At 38.7% G+C, this 20911-nt stretch overlaps 3 protein-coding genes across 10 annotated transcripts in view; all 3 read right to left on the bottom strand.

Moving 5' to 3' along the window:
- The window catches only part of LOC107224081 (rho guanine nucleotide exchange factor 10), a 67201-nt gene that overhangs the window by 9218 nt on the left and 37072 nt on the right, over positions 1–20911 (bottom strand). Inside the window, exon 1 of one of the 8 annotated variants that reach the window (XM_015663996.2) lies at positions 16261–16847. The exons of 4 other annotated variants lie outside the window; for them this stretch is intronic. In XM_015663996.2, the coding sequence (XP_015519482.1) occupies positions 16261–16297 (37 nt within the window). In that variant the 5' untranslated portion in view covers positions 16298–16847. Of the gene's footprint in view, positions 1–4553; positions 4844–16026; positions 16064–16260; positions 16848–20911 lie in introns of those variants that run through there. 3 more of the 8 variants (XM_046740888.1, XM_015663994.2, XM_046740891.1) reach the window with 3 other exon arrangements.
- LOC124294653 lies at positions 1695–2879 on the bottom strand. Its single transcript, XM_046740899.1, has 2 exons — positions 2236–2879; positions 1695–1854 (listed from the first exon to the last, which is right to left on the bottom strand). Exons 1-2 carry the CDS (start codon positions 2823–2825, stop codon positions 1851–1853), a joined length of 594 nt encoding a protein of 197 aa, XP_046596855.1. The 5' UTR covers positions 2826–2879; the 3' UTR covers positions 1695–1850.
- On the bottom strand, positions 5491–6675 carry LOC124294652. Its single transcript, XM_046740898.1, has 2 exons — positions 6032–6675; positions 5491–5650 (listed from the first exon to the last, which is right to left on the bottom strand). Exons 1-2 carry the CDS (start codon positions 6619–6621, stop codon positions 5647–5649), a joined length of 594 nt encoding a protein of 197 aa, XP_046596854.1. The 5' UTR covers positions 6622–6675; the 3' UTR covers positions 5491–5646.

Raw genomic sequence — 20911 nt, 5'->3', positions numbered from 1 at the left:
CCCGGCAACCTTTTATTTCTTTATAGTGCGTAGATATATACATACAGATTATTATATGTATGTATAATAATAATCCTCTGACATCAATTTGCAGTTAAATCGCCGATTCCCCTCACTTCAACTTCGCACAAAACGTTATGTGCGCTTCCATTCAATTTTTTTTTTATTCAAACCCACATATCAATGAGCGTGATTCATAGGAACAGTGATTAGTCATGAGAAAGAGAACTCAATTTGAGGTGAGAGAGCGATTATATAGCGACACACTCGATAATCGAAAAAACGACTTAACTTTACTTTCATCATTATGCTCATTTACATTGTTTAATGGTAGATCGGCGTCAACTATTAGCGGACCGAGAAAATAAGTCTGAATGAAATTCAACGGGTAGCAAAAAATGGTTGCGTTCTGTTTCTCGACCAGATTTCCAAGACCACATAACGCATATTCTATACAAGATTGCCTTCGTAGTCCCGGAGATAACTATTGGTGTTGTGGAACTAAAAACTTGGGCGTAGTCGCGGTTTTGTTCAGAAATCGTCAAAGAAAACTTACGCGAGTATAAAAGAAAAAGAGATATTTCACGTTACACAGCTTGAACATGAATACGATGCTGTATACCTACTTTATAATCACAGAGAAATTTGAAAGGTTGTGACTTTAACAAGTCGATAACGTGAACACTCAATGAATTTTTGTTCTTTTTAATATATTGATAAGAACATTCAAAGATCCGAAATTATTTTTAGCGGTCGTGACTTATATGATTTTATGAATCACAGATCAGTGTAGAAATATCAATCCAAAGTAGTTCTCTTGCTTGGTTTCACTGACTAGGTACCTGAAAACTTCGCAATTTGATTCGATTCTTCACGGAAGATCTGCAGTGAGAAGAAGGCAGTAAAAATAACATTTTCGTTAAAGATCGAATCGAGAAATTGTAATAAAGATAATTTCAGTCGGTCAAGAGGAAACGTAAGATTGCCTTAAGCTGAACTTTCATTCGAGTCCTGTATTGTCACCCAACCCACGAATTTGACCGACAGTGTGACGTAACGAATTTCAAATCTCCTTAATAGCAATGACTCATGGATTTGAAGTACCTGGAGTAAAAAGGGAAGCGTACCTCCATCTTTTCGTTGTTCCATAATAATGTGAAAAATAATATCGACTAGAGATACAATCGATGCCTGCATAAATGCGAACGATTCATAAATGAAACAAACATCTACCGGTCACCGAGTAATCTCTCACTCTATTTTGACTAACAAACCTGTTGCACCTGCATGCTTAATGCTCAGATTTATTCCAACAAATGTATTGCATATATATATAGTATATATACCTATAAAATATCTCACACCATAGCATTTATGGTCCTTGTTTTAAACTTCCGTTATCGTAGCTGTAATACACGAGACGAAAGATGACGCGGACTGCTTCTTCATCTTTGTTTTAACCATAATAAAGATAACCGTCAATATACGGAAGCACTTTTATATCATACACAAAATACTGAACGGTTTCATTGGCGAATAAGCATCTTTCGCATTGACTATCCATGTCAAACAAGATCAGCAGTTTCGGACGATGACAGTGATACCACGTGAAAATTAAGGGGGGGGTAGGGTTTTGAAGGCAGAAAAAAACAGGTTTTTACAGATTTTTTTTTGGGCGTATGGTGAAAGTAAATTTATTTCTGATTATTGTACATTAAAGAGTAGTAATTGAACTATATTCTGTGAAATATTGGTTGAAAAATATTGAAAATTGACCGAATGGCAGCAATTCTTCGCAGGCGCCTCAGAAAAAATACATTTTGCGGTGCACGTCATACCTCAGCACTGGATCATCTGAAATGAAATAACCAAAGTTTTTCCTTTAATTTTTATGTCCCTCTAGGTATCTCTGTCGAGTTTTTCCATTTTTTTTTAATTTTTGAACTTTTTACAAGACTTGAAAGTGAAAATACCGATTTTTGGCCTAAATTCATGACTATTGTTGTTAATAATAAAAAAAATAAAATCAAAAACGAAAAAATCTCAACAGTGTTACCTCATAAATTATGTAAGGAAATACTGTAAAAAATTTGAGAACGATCGGTTGAATAGATTTTGAGATACAGAGGGCACCGACTCAAAAAACATCGATTTGAGAAAAACGCGTTTAAAGTTTTTCGTAGCGAAAAGACCCTGATAAAACTTAGTAAGCTATTTATTTTTTATTTTACTCACATAGAATCATCAATGCCGGGACCATAGAGTATAGAACTTTCGTCAAGAATGTCCAAAGCATCTTTTTGATCAAGTCTGCGGCGAATTCTATCATTTTTAGCGGTTTCAGCTGCTCGCTCATCTGCTCTGTTCATTCGAATATCGTCGGTTAGAAGCGCCCATCCATGACAACTTGGACCAGTACTGATTCGCATCTCTTCTAGGAAGGTTAAATAAGCTTCACAGCCTTCATTGAAAACACAAGCAGCCACTGAAGATGCAAATTCGACGATAATTGCTGAACCACTCTCAACTTTCGGCGCAATCTTCCAAATAAGCTGGTTCAAACTCTCATTATTATTCTGTGTGAATCCGCCAATACATCGCTCTAGGAGAGCATCTTTGCTTAAATCTTCATAAATTGGCTTGATTCCTTGTAAAACATCAGTTGGTAGAGCAGAATATGAGTGTTTGAAATTATTCAGCTTGTTTGAAGCTGCAGCTTTCTGCCATTCACACCATGAGCCTTCTCCGCTAGGGCAGTTTTCGTGTTGTGGTTTTGCATCGGTTGAGGCATAATGATAGTAAGTAGCCCAAATGGCTTTTTTCATTTCTTCTACATAATTAGAATTGAAACGAATTGCACGACCATAGTACTGGGTGAGCTTATCAATCATTTTTGCAGTCAGTTTCCCTTTACCTGAGAGAGTTTTTTTGTTGATTTTTTTTCCAGTTTTGGTTTCACTATCAGTCACAGTTTTTTTGACTAAATTACGCAAACGAGTTCCCATCCTTTTTTGGACGTGTCCAACACATTCTTTTTTATTGATTAGAAAATTTTCACCATAAGGTTTAGCATTGATAACACCACTATATGTTTTCGAGTCACCATCTCCAATATAGTTGCGAATCTTCACGTTATTCTCTTGCGATCCTTTGAACATTGTGACAATTGCGTCGACTTCCATGTTACCGGATGCTCCTTTGTGATTTGCAGAATATTGATCTTCATTTATATGGTTCTCTTGCCATTCTTCGAACTCTGCAGAATCAAGCTTATTCTCCCAAGTAACGCACATGTGACAGTATGAACTTTTTACGAGAACATCGACGACTTTTCCGGTGTAATATCCAATCAAGGAAGCCACGCCATACAAAGAAGAAAATCCACGCTTTTTCCAACTTCCATCGCCTGATACGGTTAATTCTGATGAAGATTCAATATTTTTTTCTCTACACATAGCTGCTTTTTCTTCCTCAATCGCAGAAACAAAAAATCTTTTTGCGGCATTCGTCACACTGGAGGACATTTTCTTCAAGTAATTGTTGTATACCGATTTTGATACGAAATTACTGGATAAATCCATCAGTCCGCAGAATTTGTCACAACCAGCTAATCCCAAGCCTAAAACTCGCATCACGAAAGCAAATCGGTAGTTCACTTCATACATATGATTATCTACTCGTTCACTGGACGGAACGTAACGAGGTTCTTTGCATTTTTCACATTTTATTTTTATCTTGAAACCAAGACCTATTTTGCCACAACACTGAAATGATACTGTACTATCACAAACTGCACACTTCACTAACGTAGAAATTGTTGAAAAAACTAACAGAAAATCAATGATTCTGAAATGCTTATTTGTATCTTCAGCAACTTTTTGGCTAAAACTTAGTCTGATTTTTTTCGTTGACGTACTCCTTGCCTCAATATCGTCATCGTTTCTTCGTTTATGCGGAGGAACTATTTTTTTAGCTTGATACAACTTTTTACCAGTCTCCTTTCTACACTCTCTGGAAACTTTTCTCGGCATTTTGCGAACAACAAAAATATCACAATGAAATAGAGTAAGAAAATACAACACGACTGTTACACTCTGCGTCTGTTTCGAAAATGAAGCAACACCAGGTACCGTTACAATGACTCTGTCTAAGACCTTTCTGTAAACTGCTTAGAGACAATAACAAAAGAGATTGAAAAACAGCGGCCCTCCCGCTGAGCGGTTACAGCTCAGGTAGTCGTTCGAGACACGCCTACTTCCAAAGCTATATCTTTGTGAGTTTTGCTCCGATTGACTTCCAATTAACAGACAACATTCTTGAGTTACTATACTTTCATAATATGCAATAAAAAAAAATCACTTTTTTTGAACCCTCAAAACCCTACCCCCCCCTTAAATCAACGAGATTTTTTCACCAACATGAATCAATACAAGTATTAACGATTCAAGACGGAATTAACCATCCCACATAAATATCGCAGTTATGAATCCGACAAAACAGCATGCTGCACAACACAGGACCGTATTATATCCAATTCAACACATGAGTAGTACCTACGTCTTATACCTACACACGAGGCAAAGAGCGGTGTAAAAAGAAAGGTCTTTCGAGGTGATGTTTCAGGGCGATGAGAACGAGGCGAGTACGGTTCGGTGCCAGTGCTCATTGTTGAACCTAATATGCCGGGATTCAGTGATTTGCGTGTATCGTCGTGTAGGTGCGTATGGGCAGCAGTTGCGTGGGTAGTAAACGAACAGGTTCAGAGCGTAGATTGTTCTCCCGAGTTTGATGACTGTGGCACCGGAGCTCCGGTACACGGAGTGGGTATAATATACGCTTTACTTCGAGGTCTGTCAATGCTGCTGCGACTCGCCTGCATACGTGGATTACCTACTTGCTGCTTCAGGTGTGCCTCCGCGCACTAGTCACTACTGATGCACCGCGCACAGTGTGCACCGGAGGTTCGACTGGTGGATCGTGTGTCGTCACAATATGCATATACGTCGTATATAATAACGCCACATCGCACAGAAGAGAGAGAGCGAGAGAGAGAATGAGTGGGTGGGGAGAGACAATATCTGTTGCTTATTATGCACGTTGAACGATCGACCGTTTCAACTCACTCTCTCCGTTTAACTCTGTCTGTTCTTCCCTGCCACGGCACAAGCTAGGCGCAGTCAATCTAGTCAATTCAATGACGGATGTAACTATTAATAAAACCTAGGTATATAAAGGTAGACGGATTACGTAATTAATATTATTAGTGTACCGTGTACGTACATTCACGTTACATTTTCATTTGTAGTACACGTGATCGGATCTGGTATGGTTGAAAAGAATGGGATTGAATATTGAAGGCTTTACAAACTCCTTTGATGTTATTAGTCGAGTTGTTGTAACGTTGCATGAATTAAGGGGGGGGTAGGGTTTTGAAGGCAGAAAAAAACAGGTTTTTACAGATTTTTTTTTGGGCGTATGGTGAAAGTAAATTTATTTCTGATTATTGTACATTAAAGAGTAGTAATTGAACTATATTCTGTGAAATATTGGTTGAAAAATATTGAAAATTGACCGAATGGCAGCAATTCTTCGCAGGCGCCTCAGAAAAAATACATTTTGCGGTGCACGTCATACCTCAGCACTGGATCATCTGAAATGAAATAACCAAAGTTTTTCCTTTAATTTTTATGTCCCTCTAGGTATCTCTGTCGAGTTTTTCCATTTTTTTTTAATTTTTGAACTTTTTACAAGACTTGAAAGTGAAAATACCGATTTTTGGCCTAAATTCATGACTATTGTTGTTAATAATAAAAAAAATAAAATCAAAAACGAAAAAATCTCAACAGTGTTACCTCATAAATTATGTAAGGAAATACTGTAAAAAATTTGAGAACGATCGGTTGAATAGATTTTGAGATACAGAGGGCACCGACTCAAAAAACATCGATTTGAGAAAAACGCGTTTAAAGTTTTTCGTAGCGAAAAGACCCTGATAAAACTTAGTAAGCTATTTATTTTTTATTTTACTCACATAGAATCATCAATGCCGGGACCATAGAGTATAGAACTTTCGTCAAGAATGTCCAAAGCATCTTTTTGATCAAGTCTGCGGCGAATTCTATCATTTTTAGCGGTTTCAGCTGCTCGCTCATCTGCTCTGTTCATTCGAATATCGTCGGTTAGAAGCGCCCATCCATGACAACTTGGACCAGTACTGATTCGCATCTCTTCTAGGAAGGTTAAATAAGCTTCACAGCCTTCATTGAAAACACAAGCAGCCACTGAAGATGCAAATTCGACGATAATTGCTGAACCACTCTCAACTTTCGGCGCAATCTTCCAAATAAGCTGGTTCAAACTCTCATTATTATTCTGTGTGAATCCGCCAATACATCGCTCTAGGAGAGCATCTTTGCTTAAATCTTCATAAATTGGCTTGATTCCTTGTAAAACATCAGTTGGTAGAGCAGAATATGAGTGTTTGAAATTATTCAGCTTGTTTGAAGCTGCAGCTTTCTGCCATTCACACCATGAGCCTTCTCCGCTAGGGCAGTTTTCGTGTTGTGGTTTTGCATCGGTTGAGGCATAATGATAGTAAGTAGCCCAAATGGCTTTTTTCATTTCTTCTACATAATTAGAATTGAAACGAATTGCACGACCATAGTACTGGGTGAGCTTATCAATCATTTTTGCAGTCAGTTTCCCTTTACCTGAGAGAGTTTTTTTGTTGATTTTTTTTCCAGTTTTGGTTTCACTATCAGTCACAGTTTTTTTGACTAAATTACGCAAACGAGTTCCCATCCTTTTTTGGACGTGTCCAACACATTCTTTTTTATTGATTAGAAAATTTTCACCATAAGGTTTAGCATTGATAACACCACTATATGTTTTCGAGTCACCATCTCCAATATAGTTGCGAATCTTCACGTTATTCTCTTGCGATCCTTTGAACATTGTGACAATTGCGTCGACTTCCATGTTACCGGATGCTCCTTTGTGATTTGCAGAATATTGATCTTCATTTATATGGTTCTCTTGCCATTCTTCGAACTCTGCAGAATCAAGCTTATTCTCCCAAGTAACGCACATGTGACAGTATGAACTTTTTACGAGAACATCGACGACTTTTCCGGTGTAATATCCAATCAAGGAAGCCACGCCATACAAAGAAGAAAATCCACGCTTTTTCCAACTTCCATCGCCTGATACGGTTAATTCTGATGAAGATTCAATATTTTTTTCTCTACACATAGCTGCTTTTTCTTCCTCAATCGCAGAAACAAAAAATCTTTTTGCGGCATTCGTCACACTGGAGGACATTTTCTTCAAGTAATTGTTGTATACCGATTTTGATACGAAATTACTGGATAAATCCATCAGTCCGCAGAATTTGTCACAACCAGCTAATCCCAAGCCTAAAACTCGCATCACGAAAGCAAATCGGTAGTTCACTTCATACATATGATTATCTACTCGTTCACTGGACGGAACGTAACGAGGTTCTTTGCATTTTTCACATTTTATTTTTATCTTGAAACCAAGACCTATTTTGCCACAACACTGAAATGATACTGTACTATCACAAACTGCACACTTCACTAACGTAGAAATTGTTGAAAAAACTAACAGAAAATCAATGATTCTGAAATGCTTATTTGTATCTTCAGCAACTTTTTGGCTAAAACTTAGTCTGATTTTTTTCGTTGACGTACTCCTTGCCTCAATATCGTCATCGTTTCTTCGTTTATGCGGAGGAACTATTTTTTTAGCTTGATACAACTTTTTACCAGTCTCCTTTCTACACTCTCTGGAAACTTTTCTCGGCATTTTGCGAACAACAAAAATATCACAATGAAATAGAGTAAGAAAATACAACACGACTGTTACACTCTGCGTCTGTTTCGAAAATGAAGCAACACCAGGTACCGTTACAATGACTCTGTCTAAGACCTTTCTGTAAACTGCTTAGAGACAATAACAAAAGAGATTGAAAAACAGCGGCCCTCCCGCTGAGCGGTTACAGCTCAGGTAGTCGTTCGAGACACGCCTACTTCCAAAGCTATATCTTTGTGAGTTTTGCTCCGATTGACTTCCAATTAACAGACAACATTCTTGAGTTACTATACTTTCATAATATGCAATAAAAAAAAATCACTTTTTTTGAACCCTCAAAACCCTACCCCCCCCTTAAGAATGAATCGTTCTTAAGCAATCTTAAGATGCGATATTGTCTGAAATTCGGTAAACGGTATATAAATAAAACGAAACGTCCGTACATTTTATAAACTCGACTACGTACTTCGAAGTCATTCTGTAATTACAAAATACATTGAATTTTCCTCCAATATCTTGTTGGTTAACGTGACTAACTTCAACCGCATGTAAAAAGGAAAGAATCATCTTGCGTTGTTATTACAGATCACGCGCGGAAACAAACCACAATTACCCGATTACGAAGAACATGACGATAAACGATTGTTATACATATAGCTTTAAATAAATCTTGCGACGATAAGGAGCGACAAATCGGTTATTTTTTTGTATCCCTTTCTTTTCAACGTGCGTAATAACGCGGATCGTGTAAAAGAGATTAGTAAAAATCAAGCGATGCATTGTTTTCAAAACAAAGAATTGTCTGCACTTGCCTTTTCATATACGAAGTAACGTGCGATGACCGGCGAAAAAAAAAATCACCCCGCGTATAACAACAACAATGATTTTCGAGAACACTATTATTTCCTTGTCCCCGCAGTTATTCTCAGAAACGATATACTGACAATTGTAACACGTATTACATTCTGTATAAACACTGGATTTTTGAAAGAATGCGACGTGTGAGATAATTTCCTTTGTACGCGGGTGTTGCGTGTAATCCGTGTGTGTTTAATCCGTGTAATACACGAAGAGGGAGTTCAACAGTTTAGGGACGTCGACCGCGGAATGCAACGACTCGAGGAGTCGTCGCCAGCAGACTGGAATGAAACTGACAAGATAGGCGGGTTGGTTACGAGCGGATGCAAATGATAACAGTGAGTTGAGCTTATGAACCCCCATGCGCGACCCCAATGATCGTCATGACTGGATGTGGATGGGATCTATTTTAAAGTTCATCGCAAGTTTAAAACTTGAAACGTACAAGCGCGCGTCGTTTACACACACTGCGTCCAACCTACTCGTCGTTCATTGTCAGACGTACAAATCGATTGGATAACAAAGAGTTGCTGTAACAACCGCAACTCGATGAAGCGATGCTGCATATTTGTGCCGCTTATTCATAGAGGCCGGATCGATACATCCCATCTTGAAGGATTTTCAATTGTTGATATAAACTGCAATCACAGATTCGTTTTTATTTTCATATGGAGAAACAAAAAGTCATTTAATTTACAAGTTATTAATTTTCATTTGACCCGTAGACAAAGTTCTTTCCATCATGAAAAAGAGAAGAAAAAAATTACATCTCGATTTTGATCTGAATCGATGCAACTTTTTGTAACTTATAACTGACTAAGGATTTAGTTTTCATCGGTGATATAGTTTTTGAGTTTAATTACAAGGAAACATTTTGCAGAGCCAAATGAAGTTCGTTTGTAAGTGGATGATTTTACCGAATCAGATTCACTTAAGAAACATTCAATTGTTACTCTCAAATTTTACTTCTGAATGTTTTACCGGAACGCAAAACATTGTTTCACCTCAATAAATGCACATTCTAGTAAATTTATGACTGTAAATCAATCCAAACATAAATATAACATTTGAAAACGACAACATAGTTTTCTTTGCGAAACAATTTATGAACGTTAATGTAATTCCAGGGGCTATGTAGGTATAATGTGAACACCTCACAGTGTTCATAAAGTAAAATATGACGGCACGTTAAGGTAGACATTTGGTGAAATCGAGGAAAAAATTACTTTCATCGAAATTATATCACGGTTTGTGCACAAGCGCTACAGTTTCTGCTGTGTGTACATTCGGTGGTATGTTTTTTTAAAACTATTATTCAATCTCACGCTGTTTAGACAAAAAATGCTCAGCCTTCCCGTGTATAATTAAAGATAACATACGGTAAAATAAATTCCGATTTTACTTTCCTTCCTGCGAAAATAAGAATGTGTGTCGAAAAACTGTGAAATAAAGTATGAGTTTATTTAAAAGGGTAAATAAGTTGTTTAAATACATCGCTACACATATAGTTATACAAATATACGTGAATTAATTTCAAAGTCTCATCACCGGTGACGAATAGGCTTACATAAAAACTGAGGATTTTCTGAGAAATTTGAACCACGTAAAGTCGGTTGAATATGCTCAACCTCCAAATGACAAATGGATTTGGGAGACTCCATTAAATTGAAAAATCCTGAAACAATAGAAATACGACAAGATTTATCTATCAGTCACACATTACATCGAAGTGTCACTTTCGTCGTCATCGTGTGATATTGAATATCAGGAAAATGTTCGACATTCATGCAGTAAGTGCGGCAAATTAATTCTCAACCATACACGATTTCTTTAGAAAACAAGAATGATAGCAACAATCCGTTTCATAGGTACGTAAAATTTGTTAGCGGAGTCTTCCAGTAGAATTAACGAAGTGCAGTTTTTATTCGAAAACACGAGGTGAATGAATTCACTGTAAATTATATCGACACGGATAGAAGTAAATTATACACACGCCTTCTTTGATAAAGCCCTCTACGCATACGTATAGGTATACATGTGTAACATCAGAGAAGATACCTCTCAATCTATCGTCAACCGCGTTGTAGTTGAATTTTATTACGCGCATTACGCTCAACAGTCACTGTATCGAATTTCGTCGAGGATCGTGGACTCGGACTCTCGAACGAATAGAAGCCGCGCCATGCAGCCTCGCCTCACTCGGTCTGCCCTTTGTTTAGGTTTCGAAACACGAGGCGTTTTAACGACATTGCCGTGCAAGAGAGAACCCTTCGCACAGTGAAATATTTGAGAAAAATGAGAAGTAGATGTTGGTAATTACGCGCAAAATATACGGTGACACATGGAACATCATCACCTCTGTAGTCACAAAACGCTTAAATACCACTGCAGGCGCATAATAGATATAGCTGTATGAAAAAAGATAGAAGGCAAAAGTTAAAGTTAATCGCAGGTTTTCACCGCAGGCATGTAGAAATTAGAAGAAAAGAAAGGATAAAATGTACACTACACGGTTTCATAACGGTGGGAGAGGGGGGTAAAAACGTAAACTGCGCTACCGACAAATACCGAGAGCAGGGAATAGCCGCGACGTCGATTACGCGTGGGAAAATCGCCGTATGCTGCACGTAATAAAATCCTCTCATTCTATATACATACGTATCGTACTATATATGTATATAGTATGTACACTTGGGGACAATGAATCTGAGGCGATTAATTTTTTCTACTAGACAGTTATGTTGGCAACACAGAGAAACCTACAGCGCCACGGTCGGCCGAGTGCGAAACTAACTCAATCTCAATAAACGTAACGTAACCCATGACCGTATAATCTAACCTTAGAATACCGCGGGGATGACTTGTTGGATTGACATGTATTTTAAGCTTAGATTCGACGGTCATGGGTCAGGTCATGTTTATTAAGATTGAGATTGTTTCGCGATCAGCCGACTGTGGCGCTGTAGGTTTCTCTGCGTTGCCAACGTAACTGTCTAGTGTAAAAAATTAGCCGTCTCAGATTCATTGTCCCCAATTGTACAATTAAACATTTAAATTAAAATTTCAGATGTCGAATGTCAGCGTGAACGAATTACGCGATGCAACTTTGAGGCCAGATTATAAAAATCGAATTTGAAAATGTTGGGTTTGCTGGGTATATACAAATATATATATATATATATATATATATATATATATATATATATATATACTTTTCATTTTTATTATCAGAAATCGTACGTTGAATATTCAATAAATTACCGTATTCGTAAGCGACGAAGATCACTTTGAGAATAGAAATGCAGGAAATACTGAAATTTTAAATGAAAACTTAGATATCGATGCTTTGTTTGAAATCATTTTAAAATTGTCAAAAATCTAGTACATAGATATGTTGAATTGCACTCTATACGGTGGCCAACTTTATTCGAAAGACAATTTTTTCAAATATTCACTCAACCGTATATTTTTAAAATTTTTTTTATTTTTATACAGTTGCATTGTCAAATGTTTATGAGGATGAAGTGAGTAAAGTTACTGTAACGTTGCGTGATTGGGAAACATCGTTACTTCGCACCTTTAGGAATGTCTGAAACGTAGTAAACCGTGATGGACGAAACATGGTATCATTTTGGTAAACCGATTTCTTGAAAGTCATACCAAAATTGCGTATCAATGATTTTTTCCCAAATGTTTCGTTACGTTAACGTTAAAAACTTCAGTCTCATAAATATTTAATCTTACAATCTATCACGAGTATTAATTACGATCTACAAATTCAATGGCAATATTGCATGGGTTACTGAAAAGAAAATCTGTTTCAGCGACTTTGTATAAAAGCAATTATAGTTTTCTGAATAAAATGAGCCATCGTAGAGTGAAATCGGGTTACATAATCGGCTAGATTTTTATTTGAAAAAAAAGCATAGATATTTAAATTTCTGTTATAATTCCAGTAGGTGTCTTCGGGTTTTATATTTTGAAAGAAATCTTCGTATCTTCATACAATACAATAAGTTAACAAATACTCAACGTACGACAATCTCGTGTAATAAAATGTATAAAAATTATCAATTTTTGGCGGATCAACCTCTTTAAAATTATAAGCAATTGATTTTCGTAGAGCTTTTTGGTACCGACTGTACAACCGACGAGAAAACCTTTTCCTCCTCCTCGTCCTCGCTTCGTTCTTTGCCGCCCTCCACAGCCGCTTTATCACTCTCTCTCTCTCGCTCTCTCGATGAAAGAGAGGCCGAAAAGACTCTCGGATAACTCGACGACGACCCACGGTGCGAGACCCGAGGCCCTCCGCCTGCTCCTTCAGCCTTGTCAACGGACGAAACGTGCAACCAGCGAGGGCTATTCTCTTCTACACCAGCATAACATATTATTCCCTCTCTCAACGAGAGAACGACGACTCTCTCTTTATTACTGTACCAGCTACCCACGATAGTTTTTTCTGCTCCGCGATACGTCACATTACACACACACACACACACGTATACACAGATGGCGGTATGTGTAGAAATTGGTGTGTGGCTGCTACTCGTTTACATGGAGTGCCCGCAAACAGTCCGTGTTTAACCGAGATACTTACGCACGCGTTATATGTATAAACATTATCCGCATGCCGCTTCGCTATTTTCACCGAATTCTACCGGGGGCGAGGTTAAAATTCCAAATCTGACAAGTTTGTTAGAAAAACTCTTCGAGTATTTTAATTTTCTGAATTTTCCTTTATCGGAACATTGCTACATCGTAACTTGAATTTTCGGAATTTTTCCTTTCGGAACTTTGATCCGTCGGGTTTCCCGAACATTCGAAACTTTGTTGTTTCTTCAAAGTTTGATTCATTTACTTCAAGTTTCGCCACCAAAATAATTTGGAATTAGCCGCTTTCGGAACCCCACCCCCACCGCGATTGCGTTGTCAGGGTTTTAACAACGCGCCGTGTATGGTAGGTATGGTATAATACGCGTACATACATGGATACAGTGTGAGCACGTTCTCAGTCCTCTTTCTTTCTTTATTCCTTGTCATTTTACGCAGTACGCGCATTCCTGTCAGCCGCAATGCAATGGTTTACAAGTACCCTGCACCACGTTTTTTTCGAACTTGAGAAATTAGAACTACCTACCACAAACGATATGCAGTGTCACAGATAATGACGAATGAAGTCAAACGAGGAAAGAGAATTGTAATTTAGTCGAATCGTTACGACACTATTATTCTTCGATTACTTTTTTTTTTCATCGAATGATGCATTATAGGTGAAACAATAAAGTACCGTATTTGTTATTCTACTCGGTGACGGGAGTTACTCGAATATTAAGACTCTATATACCATCACTTTCGTATAATTGATGTACGTATTGCACATATCCAACAACATAGCTGAATACGATTAAGAAGCCCCAAGTTAGGGTCCTGTACAAACAATGGAGACCTTCCGACTCGTGAAGGGACTGACTGGTCCCGGTTTTGCATCAGGCAGCAGGTGCACAGGTATTAATGCCCTACCAAACCACTGTTTGCCGCTGCTTCGTGGGCGCAGCAGCAACAACACCACGGGTTCTGCACGGATTACAAGCCTCCGGAAGAGCTAACTCACTTAACGCGTAATGGATAACCCATATAATAATCCTGGGAAATGTATACAACGCTGAACGTCGTACGCAGGAAATCGCGAACATCAAGGAACCGTGGTAACATTATTATACAGAGTTTACGCTGTTGCGTTTATTTGTAACCGCGAATTGAATTCAAAGAAAATCAATCCCGCATGACGATGCGCGGATATTGTTTATGTCATAGAGGAAATAAAAAAAAAACTCGACTTAACCTTTTGAATCGCACATTTTAGTGCTCGCGTCAACTTTTATAACAATATTCCGTGATTTTTGACGTCGCTGATTAAGAATCTGAAATCAGATATTAAAAATTCATGATGGCAGATCCAAAATGGTGGAGGAAAATTTCATATTTGATAGAATACAGTGACAAAATACTGTACAGGGATTTTGGGGTCGCTGATTGGATTCTTCATTCTGAATTTTAAAAATCTGATCTCAGATTCGTAATCAGCAACCGCAAAAACCCCTAGACAGAGTTTTTTTGATCCAGCTTCGATTGAATTTGAAATTTTCGTCCGCCATGTTGGATCCGCCATCTTAAATTTTTTAAATCCAATTGTAGATTCGTAATCAGCGAACCCAAAAGTTATAAATTATGTTAAAAATGTACATGTGCGAAGGGGTAACTTCCTCGGAAATCAATTATTCCTTCAAATTTCACGATTTTTTTCAATCAATTTGTTGCTAAGAATAATAATTTACATCACATCGCAATAATTACCCGCGAGTATTGAAAACCTATTATAGTATTATATCGGAAATAGCAAGAAAACCGCAAAGAAATATGTGGAAAAGTTCTCAAAGTATAAAAAAAAAAAATAAAAATACTTACCACAATGACTGAAAAGGTTCGCGAATTTCATTCGGTATAAGAGTGCAATAACATCGGGTGTGAATCTCGATCTATAATCGTCCGATTCGTACCTAAGCGTGCTTCAAATATAGCCTAACTAGGTCATTGTCCCCGAGAAATAGTACCAGTGTAACTACAACGATTTGAACTACCGAGAAACGAGCTGGAACCCCACGCGCAGCAGGCACGCACGCCTCGACATTCCACGATTTTCAAGTTTACGTTTTCGCTTGCATGCTGCAACAGTACCGGGGCAAGAACCGAGATACGTCGTTGTAACTTTTCGCCGATGGCGAGATGCGTATTCCGAAAAACGTAAACAAACGCAACGCCTGTGCGATGAATTTTCGACGAATCTTTTTTAACTCGCCATGAATTTCAACGAAACCTAACCGTGTGACAATAGGAAGCAGGTATAGAAACGCTTTGAGCCTGACACAGAGAAGAGAACAATGACTCCTACACATAATCGACCACATTCGAGGATAATCGTGCCGCACACTATATCCGGTCATCGCGTGAATGAGCCTGTGCAACAGGCATTGACACAAGGCACAAGAGTTTGTATTATGCTCCAACCGAGCAGTCGGCGCATTAATTAAACGCGAGGACAACTCGATTAATCATTACGTCCCAGCGAACAAAACTGTCCTTCGTTGCTCCGAGTTTCCGGAACGACACGTTGTAAGTACCGAGAAATCTGAGAGATCAGAATGTGCAAGCCAACACAGCAGCGAGAATGCAACGCAATAGCGCACAAACACGGAGGGCTGGGACCCGGAATACACGTTTCATACCTACGTCAGATAGTGAGAGTGAACGTGAGTGAGAGAGAGGAGAGAAGAATACCTGCTTCCTGCACACGAAACATAAGCACAGCACCATGACCGCGCGCACCAGTAACAACACACGACACAAAAATTGCACCTCTCGCGTGGATGGATAAATGATGTTAATTTTAAAGAACCTTTCAACAATCTGCATTGCTTATACGCTGTACCAGCACTTATAGGTGTACACTGTAGTACATAGTATGCATACATCAGAAATGGATTACGAAACACATTAGCAGTTTCAACTTACACTTGATTAGTACAACGCCGTTGTGCATTTCATCCATCGCGGGTCCCGTGGCCCGGGCTTATGCGCTTTTTTTTCTTGTTTTTTGTTTCTGTTTAGTTATTGTTGTTTCTTTTCTTTTTTTTTTTTAAACACGCGTGCGAAGAGGCACCGACGAAGATATTATAAGGGAGTTGGGCATCTTCTCAGGCAGACACAGTTGTTTCAAACTATCTCGTGTAAATTGTAAACAATACAAATTCCTGTGAGTATGTGTATTTTTTTAAAAGGGGGTAGTCGCCCGGTCCCAACGAGCAGTCTCTCTCTTCCGTTGCGTTTCTTTCTTTATTTATCTTTTATTTTTATGTTGCCTGTTATTTTATTTATTTTTTTTCTCTTCTTTCTTCCTCTTGCCTTTCCGGTCATACACGCTCGCGAACCCCGTTCATCGTTTATTTATTTAGCGCATCCCCGGCGCAACAAACAACGCGTGACAACAAAGAGACGGTATTAACAACGTTGAGAAACATGGCTGACGACTTCGTGCCGTCCTCGTCGTCGTTGCCGTCGGCGTCGGCGTCGGATTGCTGGCCTGCGGAGCGGAGCCCGTTGAGCACTGATGGTACCCCGGCCGGCCAGCCAGCTGAAGGGGAGAGGAAATGAAATGCTCGATAGTTCTCGCCGTCGACGACAGACGGCGTACACGGACGCCTATTGTCCGTGGTTGGTTCTTGCGGCTGTTCCTGCTTATAGTTCCTCGTGCGGTGGTTGCCGACGGCAAATAGCCGTGCGTTAGTGACCCTTGCGCGTGAGCGCAAGCTCCCCGACCAAAAAGTAACTCCTTGTTTATACCGTTTCATCGTTGCGAGGGAGAGGCTCGATTCGAAACTACGCTTAGGCGCTTAGTTTCTGTAATGAATGCCTCTTGTTGTCCGTTCACCCTTTAGCGGCGTTTAATCCTTTGAAGACATGTAAGAATACCTATTAGAATGGGGCTGAAGTTTGTAACGCTATTTCTAATGATTTTACGTTTTATACAATTATAGAAATGTATGAAACGAAATAAACCGGAATGAAGCAAAATTTATTCATATTTTGAAAACTCAACTACTTGAATGTCAATGTAAACTTGCAAAATAGTATTATCCCCCCCAAATGTTTCGTTGCGTTTAACGTTACTAACTTCAGTGTCATGATTTAGGGTACTCCAGCAGGTGTACGTAATTGCATGGCAACCCTTTGACTCATGGTGGTAAGTGTTCTTACCACCTACGTAATTCGTATCCATTTTGTAAATATTTACAAAACTTGTCGATATACCTTAGTACGGTTTTTTGCTTTTTCTGACAGTATACTAAAAGAATTGATTGAAACAACGTGAAATTTGAAGGAATAATTCGTTTGCAATTAAATTACCCCCTTAAGCATATACATATTATTGAGAAATTATATGTTTTTCAGGTAGCTGCTGATTCATAATCTAATGCCAGACTTCGAATATTCAAATTGGATCAAATCTAAACAAAAAATAGTGCGTAGGGGTTTTTGGGGTCAGTGATTATGAATCCGAAACAAGATTTTGAAAACTTGAAATAGCAGATCCAGTGTCGAAGACAAAAATTTATTAAATTTGGACGAAAATCATCGTTTACTAGATTTTTAGCTCGGTCATTACGAACATGACTTCAGATTTTGACAAGTCACATCGGCGGCCCTGATATGGCCGACAAAGTTTCTTAAAAAGGTGATGTCAACTATCTGAATCCACCATTTTTAATTTTGATATTCAGACTTTGAATTTAATCATAAACGAGCGAAAAAAAACTCTATGCTTAAATTTTCGTCCGAGTTTAATGAACTTTACAAACTTTTTTCCTTTGTATTGCATCCGCCATCTTGAATTTCGAAATTTTGACTTCAACTTCGTAATCGGCAAGCCCAAAAACCCTATGGAAACTATACTGTTATAAAATTAGACTGAGAACAATAATGTGTGACTCAAAGGGTTGACCGGAAAGATCGTCTACAATCAGTTTGCGCTCTGATACATTACTCGAGCGGAAGACATTACGAGAGGGTTTTCTTCTCGTGAATAATAAAACGTGAGTCAGAGATCCGAGGCGGCAAGGATAGACCGGCGTCGCGTCGGGTTAACCGCTTTGATTACAGCCTGGGTTATAGTGAGAAATCCTCGCTGACGCAGAAATTGTCAATTTTTAGAAGGATGAATGGACGTAAAACGAGTGCTTACGAGTCGTGAAATAGCGCGACACTCGACGTCGTACCTTCTGAAAACCGGCGTCATCGCATTGAGGAAAACCGTGCGTGAGCCCGTCGGCAACCTACCTAGATTTTGGCTTTGAATGTATAGCCGCGTTATTAGTAACAGCAGCTGTTCTCTCTCCCATATCTCGGAATCTACGCATCTGTCGGAGGCAGGAAGGATCTCTGTACCAAACAGCTCTCTTCCTGCCGTGCTCTGTCCTCGCTTCCAATTCCCCCCCATTTTTCGGAGCCGAAGGCTCAAGCTGCAACGGATGGCGGACATGCCGAACATTTCTGAAAGAACTCCGACCAACCCAGGTATACGTACATATATGTACGACGCGAAGTCGGCCGAAGATCGATTCAACATCTTGTGAGAATAGAGAAGAGCGTTACAAGGCTGTGCACAGTAGGTAGCTAGTCACTGGGACTTTGTAGTGTGTGGGCAAATGTCTACACAACACGTATGTGTAGCTACGCGTGCGAAATTCGAAACTGCAAACGGGAGTACAGGATGGATTATGTATCAGCGCGCACGCAAAGGATCGCGTCGTTTAAATCAGTTGCGTCGATTTTTCAAGAGCACGTCGAGTGCAGTCATTCTCGTCTCAAACTCCCAGATATTTTCAGGTTCTTACGAACGATAATACCTGCAGTCGTTCATAAAAGTTTGATATTCCAATGCTTGTTTATCGCTGTTTAAATCTAATATTAATGCAGACATTGCGCAATGTAACCGTGGCATATTTCTTTATAGCGGTTAAAGTACGAGTCATTATTTTCATTCATATCTCGTATTATGGAAATTGTATGTACAGGTATCTGCCTTTTACGGCAGTATTTGATAAATCGAAGTAATTAATTTAATCATATTTGTAGCTAATCTCTTATTTTCGTGACAATTGACATCCGGGTTGACTTTATTCGCTATGTTCATTTAGCCGACGTTCGGAATCTGAGATAAGAGTTACTCGAATAATGGAATAATCAAATTTTTGGTAGAACTTCCTAACCGCTCAGCCATTTACATAACACGCGTACAAAAGAATCGTAAGACTTGACCGTTAATTTTTCTACTGTTCTGACAAAATTTCAAAATAATATTATCTTTTATGCAGATAATTTTGTGTGCAAGGGTTTCATAAAATTCTATGATAACTGTACCCTTGTTGTTCGAGAATATATTATATAAATGTATTTTGGTCATTAATGCCCATTATTTCATATGTATACCAGCTCAAGTTGACACGGCGGTGTCACTCTACGCTGGTAGTAGAAAATCCCTGTAACGTCACATAATTCGCTTGTTTGATTATCGCTCAAAAACCGCAAGTTTAATCATACCTATATTTAAATACAACTACTCACACACGACCACATTACGACTATTTCTAAAATTTGTTCGAAGTGAACTTTAATAAAAATATAAAAAAGAAAGAAGATCATGCTAACATTCGTTACTTTGTTCGAAACGTGAAGTGTTTCACGAGAACAGATTTTGAATCCGTTATACGGTCAATGGTTGACGAAAGCAAAAGAATTTTGCCAAGAATTTGAATAGGACAGGTTTCATATTAAAGTTTCAACGATGGTGAAGAGTGTACGTCTTCCAAATCTTGTTTTCAAACAAACAAAAATAACGAATAAAAATTGTAAAAAAAATCGATATCATGCCCATTTAGAATAATTTCGAAGGATATATATATATATATTCAAAATATGAAACTACGTTTCACTTTATAACAGATTACTGAATTCCTGACAATTATAAAATAAAGATTTTTTTAAACATAAATCGTTACAACAAACGTTCCTAACTTCAATCTCATAATCATATCACCTTCACCCTCTAAAGGCTTTTACGATTAAATCCAAGAAACTCGAGGTCTCGTCGCAAGTCCGCGACTAATTTCAAGAACGGTAAAAAAAAAAAAAAAAAAAAAAAAGAATCAAACCCCGCACGCGTAAGAAGCATACGTAACAGCGCAAAAGAAGACGAATCTCGCAAGGAATCAGAGCGCGTTAAACTTCTTGTTCGTATAACGTCGCGGAAGGTTTGGTGTGTGGTGGGGATGATGAGAGAGGAGAGGAATTACGTAATATCGCAATGAAATGCAGTGAGATTTGAAGAGTAGTTTGCGGCTAGCGGATGGATGGGTGAATGGGCGTCGATGTGGTTGGGGTGGGGATTTCTCCAAGGCAGAAAGGCAGCATCCAGGCAAGCGCGAGGATATCTGGGTCGATAATGCAGCAATTCTTTCGTTCCGTTCTGCGCTGCACCTAGAATATTAGGAGGAAATGTCTGGGTAAAGTAAGCGCGGGGCGCCGCGGCGAACAGTCGGAGGCTTGTAGAAACGATTGAGAGATGGCGATACAGTTTGTTTTCGTCCCATATCATCCCAGGAGTCTC

The sequence above is a fragment of the Neodiprion lecontei genome, chromosome 5, assembly GCF_021901455.1.
Source record: "Neodiprion lecontei isolate iyNeoLeco1 chromosome 5, iyNeoLeco1.1, whole genome shotgun sequence".
Taxonomy (NCBI): Eukaryota; Metazoa; Arthropoda; class Insecta; order Hymenoptera; family Diprionidae; genus Neodiprion; species Neodiprion lecontei.
Note: the sequence above shows the minus strand (reverse complement) of the source record. Positions and strands in the feature narration are given on the sequence as shown.